Source organism: Chelonus insularis, unplaced genomic scaffold, assembly GCF_013357705.1.
Source record: "Chelonus insularis isolate UGA/USDA-ARS -01 unplaced genomic scaffold, ASM1335770v1 contig_133_pilon, whole genome shotgun sequence".
NCBI lineage: Eukaryota > Metazoa > Arthropoda > Insecta > Hymenoptera > Braconidae > Chelonus > Chelonus insularis.
In genome coordinates, this window is record NW_023276374.1 from 701503 (window position 1) to 719360 (window position 17858).

The 17858-nt window shown below is 35.6% G+C and overlaps 1 protein-coding gene across 1 annotated transcript in view; it reads left to right on the top strand.

The window, feature by feature from the left end:
- Positions 1-261: 261 nt before the first annotated feature.
- Positions 262-17858, top strand: part of TfAP-2 (transcription factor AP-2) — a 71985-nt gene continuing 54388 nt past the window's right edge. Inside the window, exons 1-2 of the mRNA XM_035095314.1 lie at positions 262-542; positions 1308-1489. Of these exons, the coding sequence (XP_034951205.1) occupies positions 1454-1489 (36 nt within the window). The 5' untranslated portion in view covers positions 262-542; positions 1308-1453. The remainder of the gene's footprint in view (positions 543-1307; positions 1490-17858) is intronic.

Below are 17858 nucleotides of genomic sequence, written 5' to 3' on the forward strand. Positions count from 1 at the left end.
GTTCCACCAGCATCGCGCACTGTACACGCAGATACGTACATCGGTGGTGGTACAATGTCATGTGACTGGAGGCGTTACCACACCCCCGGCGGCGGGGGCGCCGCGGCGCCTCTTGCCTCGAGCACAGTGCGACATCGCGACGCGCCACGTGCGGTCCACTTTGGCCATACAATACGAAAATCACTTCCTTCCTTCCTTCCTTCCTTCCTACCCTCCTGCCGTACAGTCTACGGGTGAAACACTTGGACACTGCATACGCGACTATTAATTCGCGCGCGCGAGACTAACTAGTGATACTCACAAGCTATTCTCATTTACTTTATTGATTGATACTTGGTGCTATTTATATTCTTATTTTTGACTGATAAATACTTTTTATTCTTTTTCTACGTTTTTTTGTTGGTTATTATGGTTACTATTTGTTACTGATGTTTGTTTAATTGATCAATTCTCAGTGCTTTTTTTGTTGTTGGAACTGCTCACGTGCTGATGATCATCTTGCCAAGGGAGTTTAACGTCAATGCATTGCGATTTTGTTAAAGGTAAGACCTATCATTATTCTATCAAAATTCTTTTTTCTTTCAATTTAATATTATTTTTCATTTGGAGCTTTTAAATGGAAATAAATTTTTTTTTTGACGAGTGACTTATAATTTTTAATCAAAATTGTTGTTAACAGCAAACCAGTTTATAAATAAAGAAAATTATTATTAATAAAGTAAATAAACATGGGTTCATTGGATCTTGTGAACAAATAGATTAACGCTTAGCGACGTGAGCCGCGTAATTTTCCTACTGGTTGCGTGTACATAAAGATGTATAGTCTATTCAAAGTTTTTACAATTAAAAGTCAGTTTTCGCACCTCTGGGAGTCGTATTTAACTTTGCTTAACTAAATTCAGTTGACGGAAAGCCCCAGGGAGATGGACCGTCGTGGTTTCATGCAATTCAAACCCTCTTACTTTTTTCTTATACAACTTTTTATCTTTTCTATCATCTTTTTATTGTTTGCCTGATCTTTTAATATAAACCATTTTTTATCTTTTAGCACCATTTGATAACGATTATAAATTATCAGAAGGAATGGATATTTAACCATTATTATTAAATGTTTGTAACAATTTATTTAATTATTTTGATTAAATTATATTTGAATTTAACAGTAATGGTAGAATAATAATGAACTTGGCAAAAAAGAAAATCAATGAATAATGCTAATTTTTCTGTTAATGGTTCAGTGCATGTTCAGTAATTTATTTGACTTTATAATTACTGAAAGCAATAAATGGCTGTTAAATTAATTGCAGACAAACCGGCTGAATGAAGAGGAAATGATGTTTCCAAATTTACCAGACACGTGAGTGGAAATAGTTGCAACGGTGATACAATCAACAGCATCATCGATTGTGCTTGATTATAGTCAGACTACTTAACTGACAATATAATTATCAACATGTCTTATCTTGCCTTGGATTCAAATACTTGGCAGGTGAGTAATTTTTTAATAATCTCATTAACTAACTGTGTTACTTATATGGATTATAAAATTATCGAATGAATCTTCACACAATTAGCTAGAGAGTTTCATTGTGGAACGTTGGTTGATGCCGGTATTCGGAATTATTCGGTTAGCTTGGTGCTGTTGGATTAATGGTAGCGCGCAGAAGTGAAGCCTCACGCGATTATTGCTCGACCCGAAGTATATTGAGAGCTTCTCTCGTCGACGTCGTCGTCAAGCGTTAAATGGATCAGCCGTGTCATGAATACGCGAGTTCTCTCAAATACCGCATGAATATTTATATAGGGTCCATCAAACCATCTCTCTATTCCGTGAGAAATTTCGCCTTTCGTGACTGTACCAATATCTTCTAAGACTGCACGAACAGTCATTTTCTTTTTACATTTGCGTTTAAAAATATACATTATTTTTTATGGATTATATAATTTATTTTATTAAAAAATTTATTTACGTCCAATGAATAAACGTTCGTTTTATTCTACACATCATGATTTTAATAAGCATTTTTTTTATCATCTATTCCTTTAAAATAAATTTATTACACTAGTGAATGAATTGTTTTTAATTTTAGAAATAAATTTTTCATAATTTAATTTTATTTTTTCATTTGTTATAGAATATGTTGAAGGTAATTTTATTTTTCATTATAAACTATTAATACAATTAAATTGTTTTTGATTTGTAGTAGATAAAAAATTACATCCCTGACTTGAAATTGAATTATTGTTGAAATATTTAAAAAACTCTTTTTACTGCCAATAAAAAAGAAATGTTATTTAAACAATTTTAACTCTTTTTATTTGCGACAATCAAAAAATGAAAATTGTATGAAAACTGACCGGAAATGTGAGATTTCCAAGTTATGAAATCAGGAAAAGCAGAAACAAAGTTACCTAACCCCAGCAAAATTGAATTGCTGACAAATTCGAGGACTCTATAACAGCAGCAGCTAAAGATTTCTCAGCATCACGCAGGACTCTTTTATACATTGACTTGAACCATTTGATTTCTTTGTTCTGTCGAATACTATTCTACCCTCAACAGTTTGACTGTAGATGTACTCTTGAGATTTGTCGATCGAAAATCGCACGTTTTTTCTCACCCTCACATTTTCTATTGAAATAAATTTAGGAAAATATATTATTTTCCTCCTGTTTACTTTTTGCATCAAGTCAACGATGTGGTTTCAAAAATGCACATTCAAGAGAGCTCGAGATATTTACACATTTTCCAATAAAGCATAATCCAGTCGCGTGGCATAGTCGAGTGCACGATTATGCCATTGCTTGAAATAACAAGGGTCAAAGAGTACTTGTAGATTATTACTTCGACGATCATGATCACAGAGACTTGTAACGTTAAGAAAGAGATGATTAAATAAGAAAAAAAAATCTTTCATGAAAGAATTATTTACTATGGATTTTTAAATTAATATTCTTAAATAAGTGATGAAAATAAATAGTAGTAAAATTTATTTAACATCAACAAAAATGATTGATGAAATATTTTAAACGAGAGAATAACTTTCTAAAAATATTTGTCAAGACTAGTTTTATTTTAAATCTTTTTTAATTCAAAAAAAAAAAGCGATCATGTCATTTCTAGTACTATTAAAAGACTTTTAAATTTGACAATTCATTGCGATGCTGTAGGGTAATCCGTGAATCACTGTTTTGCATGGTGCAAGAAGAAAGAGAACAGTTGGTGGCTACATCAAAAACCAACCGCACTTCAAAGTTACACTAGGCGGGGTTCAAGTCTATCTTTTTCACTCAGTAGGACTTCATTTGCTTCAGCCGGAGAAATAAGGGATGAAGTCGAGAGAAGGGTGAACAGAAAATAAATGATACCTGAATTAGTGTAATCGCGTGATGGTTTGCAAGGGAAATACTTGGGTTGGCCAGCATCATCCAAGCCGAAATTGTAGGGGACGACAAATTGCATTTCTATTTAATTATGGTTTAAAATAACTCTTATGACGTATTGATGTTCATGAACATACAAATTTTCTATTTATTTAAAAGAAAAAAATATCCGTTAAAAATATAATTTAAAGCTTCTTTATATGCGTATGGGTTTTTACATAATTTAAATAGTGCGTATGATTCAGAATAAACTATCAATAAATAATGCATCACTTACCAAGTACACTCACCAGCGATTTGTCGGGCGATATGTTGAGGTCCGTTGTTTAAACTCAATGACAATACAGCCTGCTGGTCCACAGCTCGCTGATGCAGCTCTATTCAACGGCTTCAATACAATGAACCATGTTGAGGCACTTTATATTTGAGTGTTGGTGTACATTCTTCAATAATGCACAAGACAAATTTCATTTTGTACTGCCGTTGCACCTGAAACGTTAAAAAATTTTTATTAACATGGAACCCACATTTACACAACTTCAATACTGATGAAAAGTCACCAACTGACCCTTTATTATCAAAAAATTATATCTAAAAGAATAAAATACTATAAGTAATTAAATTCTTTATATTTAAATTGAAAACAACTGACTGTTAATTAATTTTATGGAATAATTTTTTAGTTTAATGTTATCATTTTTACTCTATTAACTAATTAAGAAAAAGCAACAAAGAAGAAAGAAGTGAGGGATGAATAAAGATAATGTTGACGGCCAAAATAAAGGTACACAGAAGAGAATGAAAAATAGCAAGAGAAAATATTAAAGGCCTTTTCATATACGGTGGCATATTTCTTTTGTTACTTTTTTTTTATTTATTTACTTCTTTTTGTTGATGTACCAAGTGGATGTATCATTTGGCAAGACAAAAGAAAATAGTAACTGCAATAGTCCAGTGTTCAACTAATATTTGCATGTGACTTTCTCTAGAATTTTGAAATGCTCCTCATCTTGAAAATTTAAAATAAGATAAGCCTTTGACATGTGTGTGTTTTTTTTGCAAGTACACTTTCTTAAAGACTTGATGAACTAAACATTACACTTACAGAGTCTGCTTTCATCTTTGATGTAGGGGAGAGCAAAAGGGTAGATATTTTAGTAGTTTTAAACAAGTGAAAGCCCATTTGCTTGGATTCGACGCTGAAGGATCAAGGATTCACCCTCCTGTGTGAAGCGAGCAGAGGGCGATGTCAACGCTGTTGGTGGTGATGAAATGGAGTTTGTGAAATTAAGCATGAAATAGACTCCCTCCGCCCTAGTGTCCGTCTATCTTGTCAGGCGCTTATATCATATCCGCAAGACCTTATTCAGGCGTAGAAGCACTAGTAGTCCCTCGGGTGCTCTATAGTATCCATGGTACAGGCTCACCTGGACACTTGAAATTTCTCAAGGCGTCTCGACGCTATGATACGCATTGCACGTTCACGCTAAGACCCTTGTCCGAGACAGAGCCTCAAGGGATGATGAGCAAAGAGCGTAGACTTCTTGATTCACCAACACTTGGTTGATTCCATTGACAAATAAGAAGGTCCAACCTTTTTCTCATTAGCGGCACTTTGATGCAACCCGCCCACGTCATGACAAACTAGATTAATTTGCAGGCCGAGCCTTGGATCGTTTATTACAAAATTACAACTGTCAAGGGGTCGCAGAGGACCAGAGACTGGGCAATAAGACTTTACACCTGTCTCAGAAGACATTGGCTCCATCATGATGAAGATTGCTTTGATTTCAGCGACGATGATGTTTTTTTTTTGTGTTACTTTTCATTCCCTTTATTGGATGTTTATTTTTTTTTCAGTACCTTGGTGGTCTCGCACACAGAAAAAACCAATGTGCTGCATATGGATATCACCGAAAACAGGCGAGCATCAGCAATCAGCGGTTGAAACCCTTTTTCGTTGTAAAAATTTAGATCGCTTTAAAAATATTCAGAGATGGAAGTAGTATGGGAGAAGTGGGGTTTATAACTCACGTCAGGCAGGTAATTAGCCGCTTTTGCCCAGCTGTAATGGACCCGCTGAGCCTGCACTAAGCGAGACCCTTAACTTATTCAAATGAACCGCGGTAACCCATGTCCAGTGTGAGCCAAGACATGAGGCAATATCGAAAAACCATTTATAATAAACCTACACTCGCCTCTTCTTACTGTAATAGTTGAATTTATTTTATTTTACATCTTTTGTTTCTCTGGCAATTCATTGTTAACCATATATTCTGGCAAGTGTAGTCAAAATTGAATGAACAAATAATGTCTGTGATTTACTTTCGACGGAATTTCTTACAGAGTCGAAAGGTCGATTATTGATTTTATGTTGAGCTGTAAAAGTGTGATTTGAATTTTGATTGTGGGTCCGGGGAGAGATCGCTTAACAGGATAGTGCACGCTTTGCCAGGTCCACAAGGACCCTTGAAACCAACGTTTAGTCGCCTAGAAAATTGAACGAATACTGTTTTAAAGTTACGCATTCAAAGAAACATCTTGCTTCGTTCTTCAAACAAAAAAAAAAGACATTAAAACTTAGTTATAAAAATTATTGTGGATGTTTCATGAAGATCTAGATTTTCTAAAGAAAATTTAATTTGCCTTTTAAAACAATTATTCTCTCAATAAAACGTATTAAAAGAAATCTCAAAATTCCTGGAAGCTTATCAGTACAATCGGCAAGTCTGCACGGGTCGATGAGTATCGTGAAATCTAAAGCGCTATCGAAAGTATAAAATAAAAAGTGTAAGAGAATGTGTAAAAAAAATGTACGCATGCTCATGGTAGGCGTATTCGTAGACAAAAGCTTTCCTAAGATGATTACAATCTTTCACGTAGGATAATTTGATAATGATATGAGAGCGCACAAATTTCAGCATAAAAAGATGCTAATTTGGCATTAGTCGTAACCAGAGATGACTATAATTATGATGCAGTAAAAAATGGCTATTAAAATATCATCGAAGCCGCCTTCATCAAACTATTAAAGCATAGATATAATATATTTTGTCTCTGTCAAAGGTTTATTTCATTACCCGAGTAAACTTAAAATTGGTCTTAATCGTTTTATTTTCACAACAAACGATAATATCGTTAAACAAACGTCGTAAGAGTGACGAGTAGTTAATGCATCTGTTGGTGCACTTTAAGTTGAGGTAGAAGGCTTAGGAAATTCTCTTCTCCCCTTCTCTCATATTCCCGTCACACTCATGTTCTTTCTCTTTGCTTCACTTTCGCTTGCATCTCTTGAGCTCTTCCAATATCTCGTGGCTCCAATTAGTTCTGAACGTCAGTCCTGCGTCGGACTGTGCCGTTCGTCCGTTCGTAACCCTCAGCTTCATTAAGAAACGGTAATGCGTTTTGTTTTTCTCATTCTACACCTTGCTCTGAGGAGAACGAACCACGGACGCTTTTAATAATCCTCCAGCGCGTTCAGAGATTTATTATTTTCGGCCTAACTTGCGTCCAAATAAATCTGTATATGCACTGCTTGACTATATTCTCTTTCAGATATTGTTCAATATATATTCTTCATTGATTTATCAATTAATTTTACTACTGATTTCAGACTCAAATATCTTTTTACATACATCTTTTTATTATTTTCTTTTTCATCATTACCAATTATTTTGTATTAAGCTCCGGGCATATGAATTACAAGTTCAGCAATGTGTTACTGGTTTACTTCAACAGATTGATTTAATGAACCTTGGTGTCTGTTATGTGCTATCGTGACTCGTTGTAAACCAAACGAACTAGTCAGTAAATTAAGAGAGCCTGAGCTCCACTTGCAGGAGCCCCTAAAAATACAATTAACGAGTCGTTTAACGGGTTCGCTGTTCGAGATAGGATGAGAGGAAAAAAAATTATGACAAAACCATAAAAACAAAAAGACGAAAAATAAAAAATTCATAGTCCTCACATGTTATATGTATCTCAGCTATATATACTATGAGATTGTATTTTCTTATTCTTCAGGTAGTAGATACGACAATCTACGATAAATCAACTCCAGGAATTTTTGGGCTAATGAGTTTTTAGATGCAATTTTTTTAAATTAATCCATTAATCGTTTTATTTTTTCATTTTACTCTCTTTCTGATAGGATGAAAACATTTTCACCAAAAAGTTTCATTTCATCTATGTTCGTTTAATTTTTTAAAAATTAAATCAAACAAAAAATTAGTCATTTTTTTCAACATGAAGCAGAGTAAAATTAATTTAGTTTGTTTTGATAGAATTAAAAGGCTTGATAATTTGAATGGAACAATAAACTGAGAGATAACTAATAATAGGGTAAAAGATCAAACAAGCAAAGTAGTCAAGAACAATCAGCGAAATGTTTTGGCACATCAGTCATACTTAAAGAACAAGCAGAAGGTTATGGAGTAGTTGAAGCTCTGCGGGGCATCATGACCCCCGTGGTGAACACACGACTTCTGTGAGAGCCTCCGTTTGAACTTGGCTGCATAATAATCACTTGTTTACAGACATAAAGTTTGACGTTTCGCCAATTTAACCACCTGTATTTCTCGTTACGTCTCACATTGCTTCAAGTGATGAATAAACAATATAAATGCCAATATTGATAGCACTTAAGTATCTCGCTGGATAATATTGCAGTCGAGGGCGCGGTTGGACTTGAGACGGTTCTATTAGGTCCTTACTGATGCTTTTGGTTATGGTGTAGGTTTGCCAAGCCTGTAATTAACCAGTAGCTCTTTTACTCGCGAGTAAGCAAGTCCAACATTTAACCGGCCGTCGTTTATTGGCCGCTTATTTTGGTTATTTTTTCACCCGGTCCCGCCTCCGGCATTTATCGCTCCCGGCAATGCATTGGAAAACGGAAGTAACAAAGATTAGATTACTGCATATGCATTCACATATCTTACTATTTTAATTTATCAATTAATTTTTTTAACTTTGTTTCCTAAATGTTACTGATACTCTTGTTTAATATTCACGTGTTATAATCACTTGCACGTGATCTTGATGATGTTCTTAATTTCGCCAATTGTTACTCAGAGTGTCGAGAAATAATTAAGAAGCAAAAAGAACCGCAACTGGTTAAGTTCAACCCTTATCAAGTAGCCATGTTAGTACACTTAAGGGATCCTATAATCTCTTGAGTGTAACTGTATCATGATTTTAGCTGACACGTGTCCACTCTGCCCTTTAGTTTACCTTAGTTGAGGGTACTTGATATTAAAAGTATCGTTTGTTCAATGACCTCTGTAAATTTATTAGAAAATATCGATTTGTGAATGATTCATTCACAGTCAAAAAATAAAAACTAACTTATTTCGATACTTAGTTGTTTTGCAGATTAAAAAGATCATTTTCAAGTGTTGGTATTAAATAAATCTAATCAATGATTATTAATATAAAATCATGAGAATATGTATTTGTCAATTTTCCTGCGGTCATATGTAATGTTTCTAGATAATAATTAATTAATGTAGACACTTTAATTAAGTTACTTGTGCCAAATGAATTAATCGATTGTGGACAACTGCCTGGAGTTAAATGACAAATTATTGAGAGAATCAAATAGCCAAGTTGTACTTAAAATAAATTCAATTATAACAATACACGGAAAATAGATTATGTAACATAACAGATATTAAAAGAGTGATTTTGTAATGAGAATCATTTATATCGAGGTATTATTGTCAGACCAGGAAAGATTACCCATAATTAATACGATAACTACCGACCTCACTAAATTGGGTTATTTTTATGGACAACATTTCAATCAACTCTTCAACGTCCCCTAAAGCTATACCTACATATATACCTAAAAGCATCAAGCCTGCAATTAACAAATTAATTAAATCAATATTGAAACTGAAAAATACAAAACTGTCACATATGTTGACTAGATTTTCAGTAAAACATGAAAATAATATATTAATACTGGAGAATTCATTTTCAATTAAATAATGAAGGATCAATGTTGACTGAAAAATAAAAAGTTAAAGGATGAATTTTATTTTTAAAAATTGATTTGATGTGAATATTGATAGATGAATATAATTGAAGAGAATTGATGCTGATATTTGCAACGAGCTGAAACACGTCTTGTTTTCTAGTTTAGATTCAGAAGAAACCTAAAACTGATGGCTAATTATTTTCGCCCTAATACGAGTAAATTCGAACGTGGCAAGGCACGAAAAAAGTCTTCCCTTTTCTTTCCTTCGTCTCTCTTTTTTAGTTTGCGCCACGCGCCGCCACGTGTCCGGGCGGGGTGCCCGCGGTAAAAAGGAAACGAACACCGACGGGGGCCGAGACGAGTGTTACCGATAGCCCCGTGAGGCACACAAAAAGGATCTCCTGGCCGTTTTTAGTTGCACTACATTCTACAAATTATCATCTTAAAAATAACGTAATTATATTCCTGACAACTTGTCAGCATTGCCTTCAATGGCGTCACACTTTTTCTTTCATTATTGTTTTCTCCAGCTTTATCCGCAAGAATATATAAGTTAACGAAGTGTCTTGTTCGCACCCATGTGCATGATTAAATAATTAAGTAATCAAATGCTTCGGTCGATTTACGACGGCTCCTCCTTCTCTCTCTTTTAAGACGTTGAGCCTCTCCAGCATCTCTGTGGCCAATTACCGCGGATCTGCATCAAGGGAATATCCCATATACCTACACTCTTTCCATCATATTCCTTCTGAAAATAATTCAACAATTTTGTTGCAAGAGAATTCTTTTTCATTCCTTCAAGAAAAATGGTTTGTCATGCAATAAAAAAAAAATGTAATCATAAGAATCACGCGTGGGATTTAGGACAGCTGCAAGTCGCTACTCTATGCTGATGATTAACGTAGAATTATGCTAAACGATTTCCCTTCTCACCGCCGACATTACAGTTACGTGAAATCGATCCATTTGTAAACTGATCCCGAGGCAAGAATACTTGATGAAGTTTTTGTTATTTTCATCTCGTGCATTCGGACAATCGTTTGGCAGGTGTCTTGACTTGAAATTCTCATTTGATTATTTCACTAGTGTATTACATTCAACTAATAGGTATATAATTTTTATTGATGTATCAAAGAGAATTTATGTTTTAATGAATGATAAGATAGTGCTCTAGAATGCAGAATAAACTAATGCGAATTATCGTACACTTATACGGAAGACGATAAGGTCGGTTTGCTGAGTCTGAATACAGAGCTGATGGCTTCGGGCTGATAGATGTTAGCTAATTATGTGTCCGAGAAATCTTGTGGCCTCGCGGCCACTCAAACAGACTTAAGTTAACCTATAGCGCAGTTTAACGCGTCCTCCAACTCCCCCTCACTGGAATGGTTGCTCTGCATCGTCCATGTGCATATGCACGCGACCACCCATCAATGTAAAAATTTATCCGCTCCATTTTATATGTCACACACGACCGAGTCGATTATAAATTTATCCTCTAGCTTGTAATATCCTCTGGAATTATATCTCGCGAGAATTAATTACATCAGTACTACATAAGTATAGCAGTGTGTCTTGTGTATATATATTCTTGGTGTAGCAGAGAGTAGCACCGACGACTAGCTCGTTGTTGTAATTTCGAGGCGGCATTACATACAACTTGGTCCATAAGTCCAGACTTGTCCCCTTTAGGCATCGTTGCGCTTACCTTTCCGTTATAGGAAACGTTTTCTTTTCTTCGTTATTCTCCACCCGCATTCTCCCTCCTCCTTCTCTTCTAGTGAGAGAATCACTATCGATTCACCAATATTTAATTTATATTCTCTTCAAGTAACGATACTACGACTCCAGGCTTTGAATTGAAATTATCATATAAACAATAATATACGAACAGACATTCAATATTGATATGTTCTTTAAAATTTTCTTTAAATTTCAACTATTACAATTTTTATCCTTCTTCTAGATGATAATTAAAATCATGCTAATGTTATTCAAATTTTCCCTTGTCTATAATCGATTTGGATATTCGTTGAAATCCAGGTTTGATTGATCTTGAAAGAAAGTTAATTCAAGAGTGACGTGATTTGAGAGTTAATGACTTCCTCGAATAAAAGAGGTGTTCCAGTAAATTTATCAGGAATTCCAGTGATTCTGGTAAACTGTTGTTCCTGTGTATACAAGTAAACTAATTATAAGACAAAACCGAGACAGCAAAAATTCTGACGGTTCTCTTAGTTCCTCTCAAGGAAGGTGGAGGCGTTCGTTCGGTGGTACTGGCCCTGTAATTGGGACCAAAGTTTTAGCTCCGCTCTCGAACCGGTCAAAGATTATACACCCGCATGTCCCGAGGGGCTCTCGCGAAACCCCGAATGCTCTTCTCCTTTGTGTAATATATTATACTGCAGATACCTGTATCTGATTCACGAGGTGAAACAACAGCGTAAACGGAGTAACTTTCGGTTATATGGCAAAGAAGAAAGCGCAAGAAACGATGAGAGATGCTTCAAAAAATTTTGGAGGTCGAGCATCCTCGAGGAGACGCCTGAGGAATTCCATAATTGCGCGCTCCTCTAAACGCTTCGAGAGTCGCCGACGATGCGGAGGAGGAAAAGAAGGACCAATGCAAGAGGCAAGACTATAAGAGTTTCATATAAAAAACGTTTAAATAAAAAAAAGGCAAGATGCATCGTGCACATACACTCGCTGATCTGGCCACGCCCGTGGCGAATTCTTGATACGTAACTCGTGCAGTGGCTCGACCTACCAGACCCTGTTCTCCCTCTCCTACATGTTCTGACGTCTAACATTACCGACTCGGTGCTTTTATTGCAATTGAATCTCAGCCTGCACTGGTCCCGATCTGCCCCACTCAGCTACAGTATCAGGCCCCACCGCAACAACATTGCAATTCACAGCCTATCCTTGTTCTATAAGACCAACTCTACACCAAGAACAAGCTCAAGAGCAGTTCATCAAAATAATTTCAGCTAGCTTTCATTATCGGCATCCTCAGGAAGATATAAAATCAAAACAATGCTCTAGATTGCTTATCACAATGAAAAAACAATATTCCAAAAATTGAGTGGATACATATTGATCTAGGGATACACGAGGACCATTGTTTTCTGATAGTCGCCTGAAGGATATGCTTCTTCAGAGAGCTAGTATCCTACTGAGCGGCCCACGCTGACTGCTGCTCATCGACATCCCGACAGCCCCAGGACTAAAATCCAGACCAGGAGAATACGGTCTCTAGTATACTCTTATTCTCTTGCGTGAGTTTGGTTTTGCACCAGGCTCGCTGATGATGCTGGTCTTGCATCGAATCCTTGAGGCGAAGAAACAGCGACGGCGGCATTCTTTCTCTCCTTCTCATGGCGTGGGTGTGCGTGCCTTCGTATCCTTACAGTAATCGTATGTAAATCGTATAGCAGAGATCTCTCCTGTCTTGGTCGCGCGCAACTGGCGTATGCATACCTTGCTCTCTTTCTTCTCCCCTCGCCCGTCTTTCCTCTCTCAAACCCCGAGAGAATCTGCAGAGATGGCAGGGCCCCCATATACTCTTTTGCCCCCTCTTGCCTCTCCTGACGTTTTCTTCGTCTTACTTTGACCGAGAGGGTGCCCGAGGGTCCACACGGAGGATAGCCCCTCGTGCGTTGCTCGTAAACAAATTATCCGGACCCAAGGGTCGAAGGTCTATTGAACCGAGACGATCCGTTCTCCAGTCTCATTTACATACTTAAACCTTGCGAGCTGCCGCGGGTGCGCACTACATTTTTTCCTCCAAGACAATCTCCTCTTCTCATATACCCTTATTATTTTCATTCCATATTTTGTCCCACATCCTAAATAACTATCTCAAGACTTCAGTGCATTAATTGTCTTGTTTTTTCAACGCCAACGCACGATCACAACGCTCTCTACATTACTGCTGAGCGTCCTTAGACCACAAAGAACCTTTGGCATTGATTGCGCAGCCAGCGTGGTATTTATTTATTTTTTTTCTTTTGCATTCAAGAGCACTGGGCAGCCAAGAGTCAGAGTCGAGAACTGGCTGGCAGGTTGCGCTGTTAAGGGGGTCTTCTCGGGCCGCCCCCGCCGGCCGCTGCGCGTGATTGCTCCCTCGAGGCAAGCATCGCGTGTCAGAGTCCGCTTACACCACCCTCCGAACTCTCTCTAGTCGCCCTCTTATATCCTGGACCTTTTTCCTTTCTCGCGATCTCGCAGTACGTTTCGTTGTATTATACCTCTACCTTCTTTAGTTCTTTCAGGTATCTTAAATTTCAATCCTTTATGTTGATTTAACTAAAGACAATGCGTGCCAATTTTTTCAACAAAATCAGCTTTTTACTTTGTTGGTAGAAAGTTTGCGAAATATTTTTGTTGATTGCATTCAAAAGATTCGAAAGTTATTATGTAATTTTCATTTTTTGTAATAAACACGAAAAGTATTGACGTTTTAAAATATTTTCACACGTGAAAATGATCGTATAAATTTTCATAAATTTCGGTTCAATAAAAAAAACCATTACGAAAAAATTGTTTTATGGTTTTTTTTTATTTTTTTTTTTTTTATAACGAGAAATTGATTTGTTTAGAGTAAACACACTCGTTTATTGTTTTTTATTTTATTCTACAATTTGTAAATTAAATTTTTACTTATTCCAGTCGACTTCTCCAGAAGAGTGACAGCAATCATTTACCTTTGTCTGCAGTCGTCCTTCCATATTATCTCTATTTCTCTATTTTTTTTCTGGTCAAGTTGAAGCAAGAAAACAAGTTGTTGTGAAAAGTGAATATTACATACGCCCACGTTTAAATACCATCAGATAGTCAATATTCTTTTGCAGCATTTAAAATTTTTATTTTATTTAAAACGAATAAACAAACTATGGTGTTGACTCAGATAATCGAATAAAAAAAGTATCAATATTAATGACATAAATGGTTGTGAAATAGTTTTCTAATACTCGCGTGTCTCTAATCTCTCGATTTGGTTGCCAAGATAATATTCTCTAATGGCTGTTTCACCTTCGTCTTCTTGCTGTCAGGTTAAAAAAGTTGGATCGAGTGGATTGTTTCAAAAAAAATTTATTTCTCCCAAAAAAGATGAGTGAAATGCATGTAAGGTGGGCGAGCATTTGTAACCATTTTACGCACTCAGAAACTAATTATTTTATCCGGCAAGAAATTATTTTTTTTTTTTTCATAGAATTAATTTGAAAAAAAAAAAAAATAAATACTGACAGTTAAGAGCAGCTGTGAATAATCTTATGAAAGTATTCGGATAATTTTCAAAAGAGTAATTATTAATTCATGAATAATAAATAACTTTTCAGTTATTTATTATTAAAAATTTAATTAAATTACTAAAAAAATTACTATATTAAATTGATGGTTTTTTAAAAGAAAAGATTCTCAGAAATAGATGTAGAGATTAAAAAACAATAAATCTGCATACAGCAGAAGTAGAAATAATTTGCAAGGATAAAGTTTTTGTGACATTACTTTACAGTAAATTGGGGGCTGTAAAAATTGCATGTCATTTTCAGACAGCTTTTATAAACGAGTCTTTATTCGATAATAATTGCGACGTAAGCGATATAAACACTCATTTTCTTAGATTCACCGCTGCTAATGACTGATATTTCCACGAATGTCTTGCTTGAATTCTTCTGTCTTTTCTTCAACATCTTCTGTTTCAACTTAGCCCTCTTCTTTCGCGGTTTCTTGAAGACTCTAAGCACAGGATAGTCGTATCACCGCCCACTAAAAACCTACAACTATATACCTAATTCATCCTTTATTCTTTCACCCTAGAGCGTTTTCATTCATTTTTTTTCTTTCTTATAACACATCATTTGTAATAATATCGTTATACTTATATATTTGTAAGTTTAACTCATTAATGATAAGTCGTTCTCACGAGTTAATGATACTTAGAGAATAATCATTATATATTACGATTTGTAAAATAGCCTTTTAAATTTTGTGTCATTCCAATTGTGCGTTATTGATAGCATTTACTTCTGAAGATATTATTTTTTTCTACAAAAATGAAGATTAAAGAGTTAATTTTATGATTTATTGGAGTTAATAATTTTTTCATGAACAAGAGAGAACAAAAAAAATTCATCAATAATTAAAAATAAAAATAATTTGATTAAAAATTTTTTTTACTAATATACTAAAATTCATTAATGCGTTTAACAAATTATTAATATTTGTTAATACCTTAATTAATCTATTGATGTACGTTTTTTCTTCCACTTCACCCCACTCTTTCCTACTTCGATTAATAAAAATAACAATTTGTTGTTTGAAAAAAAAATATAATTGTGCTCACACTTTCTTTACAATTGATCTAATAATTTTCTAGGATGATAAAGATTATTGTGAGATGGAGAAAAAAAAATTTTGTGGTTGAATCCGAAAAGGACTAGATGATTCATATTGTAGAACTCTATAAATAATTAATTGGAGAATGATACTTTAAGAGAGGGTGGCTTAAAAGAAATATGTGACCTATGATCGAGTGGATACCGAATAATATAGACCATATATGATTTTGGACGTATTAGCATAATCACCAGGATTCATCGCGGTTTATACGTTTGCGCACTGAAGGGTTGCGTTGGTAGCAAACGTAGAGAAACGAAATAATGAATAGGATAGTTTCTGGTATTCAATGATTATACGCATTCGCGAGCGGCAAATTATACATTTGTGGTTTCAGACGTTCTCTCGTCGAGGTCAGCAAGGGAGATTCGTACCAAGAACTTGCGGGCGGAGTTTTATACTCTCTCTGCTTTAGTCTTTATTCGTTCTTCCTCATCACATCCTTGATGATGATGATGATGCATTGTCATCTTAAGAGAGCTGTATGCTACAAAGTTTTCTAATAAATATCTATAGATATATTTTCAAATGTTTAAATAATATTTTTGCTAAATTTACGCCTGACAGTTAAAGTTGAACCACCCACGCGTCAGACGCGAACTTTGAATTACGGCCGTGTACAGTTCGAGTAGGGCAACTGATCCACAATAATCGCCTCTAATCTTCCACTTTGGCTCATTCTCTGAGCATTATCTCGTCTTCTTCGCAACCCCAATAAATCATTCTCCAACGGTAAATCACTCGGTCAAAACTACGGAAATTGTCAAAAAAAATTGATTTGATCTTATCTTATAGAAATTTTCTCTAGGCAATACGAAACTTTGGAAGTAGAGAGTAGTTTGGGAAGTTTAGCAAAGATACCTTCACCAGTTCTCTAAAAATATTACTTTCATGAAATATAGTCAAGAGACGATTAATATTTAAAAGCAAAAAAATGGAGCTGGGTTCTTCAATTGTTCATTTTACAGTTTATTTAAAACATCGACCCCACTGCAATAACTTCCAAATGGAAAGTTGAAAATGCTTATTAAATACCAAATTTTTAATTTCTCTACAAAGTAGATTATTTTACTCACAATTCATGATTCTCCAAACATGCAGAGTAATTTTCAACAATAACTCTGTTGAGATGTAAATTTAAAGTAGTAAAAGTCATCAGCACCTCATCTCCATCTCGATTAGAATTTTATTAGAATAATAATGCAGAGAAGAAACAAAAGGGCCACAAAAATGTTTCAAGAGTCGACTTATTCATCTGCACTTTGGATCGCGGCAATTATTAATTATGCGCAAGGTGTGCAGATGCCACGCGAACGCATATCTGCGACTTTTCGTCGGCGAGGCCCCGAAGCGTGAATCGGCCATGTGCAGAGCAATACAACGCATGGGCTCCCATAACAGTGGTCGCTCGTTGCAAAACCACTTCTCGTCTTCCAGCCTGCGGCGTCATTCTTCTCTGCATTGAAGCTGGTACACGTTGTTCTCTGCCCACGCATATCTTGCTCTCTTCACGTTCCTCCCTATTCCGCTTTGTATGCTCGCAAAGCTCATTCTTTACACATGTCCATGCCTTGATTTTTTGCACCCTCGATCTCTGAACTGTAAACCTCGATAATATTTTATTCAGATGAGTTTATCTCGTCATAACTTTATATGCCATAGATCAGACAGGAGTAAAAATAAATGATTAAACTCAGCGATGTTGATAATTGGCATTTACGTGTCTCCAAAGTCCGGCAAGTTTTATGGCGCCACGAAAATTATACGGCATCACTAATAATTATATACTTTGTATGTTAGACTCTCTCTTTTCGCGGTGGGGAATCATTGCTTGCGTCGATGTTTAGGGCTCTAAGGTCCGCGATGCCGCGCGGCCAGTGCTGGGGTTAACTAATGAAAAGGTTACTTGACCCCGCCAAAAACGCCCTGGCGCCTCCTCCCTCACTCAAGAGTGAGAAAGAAATAGACAAACAATTTTATTGTCCACTGACACTACACTTTTTCAATCAAGAAAATGATTACCCTTTCATTCCAATGTAAACATACATTTTATCAATCAGCTTATTGGCACATAACAGCCAATAATTGATGCAGA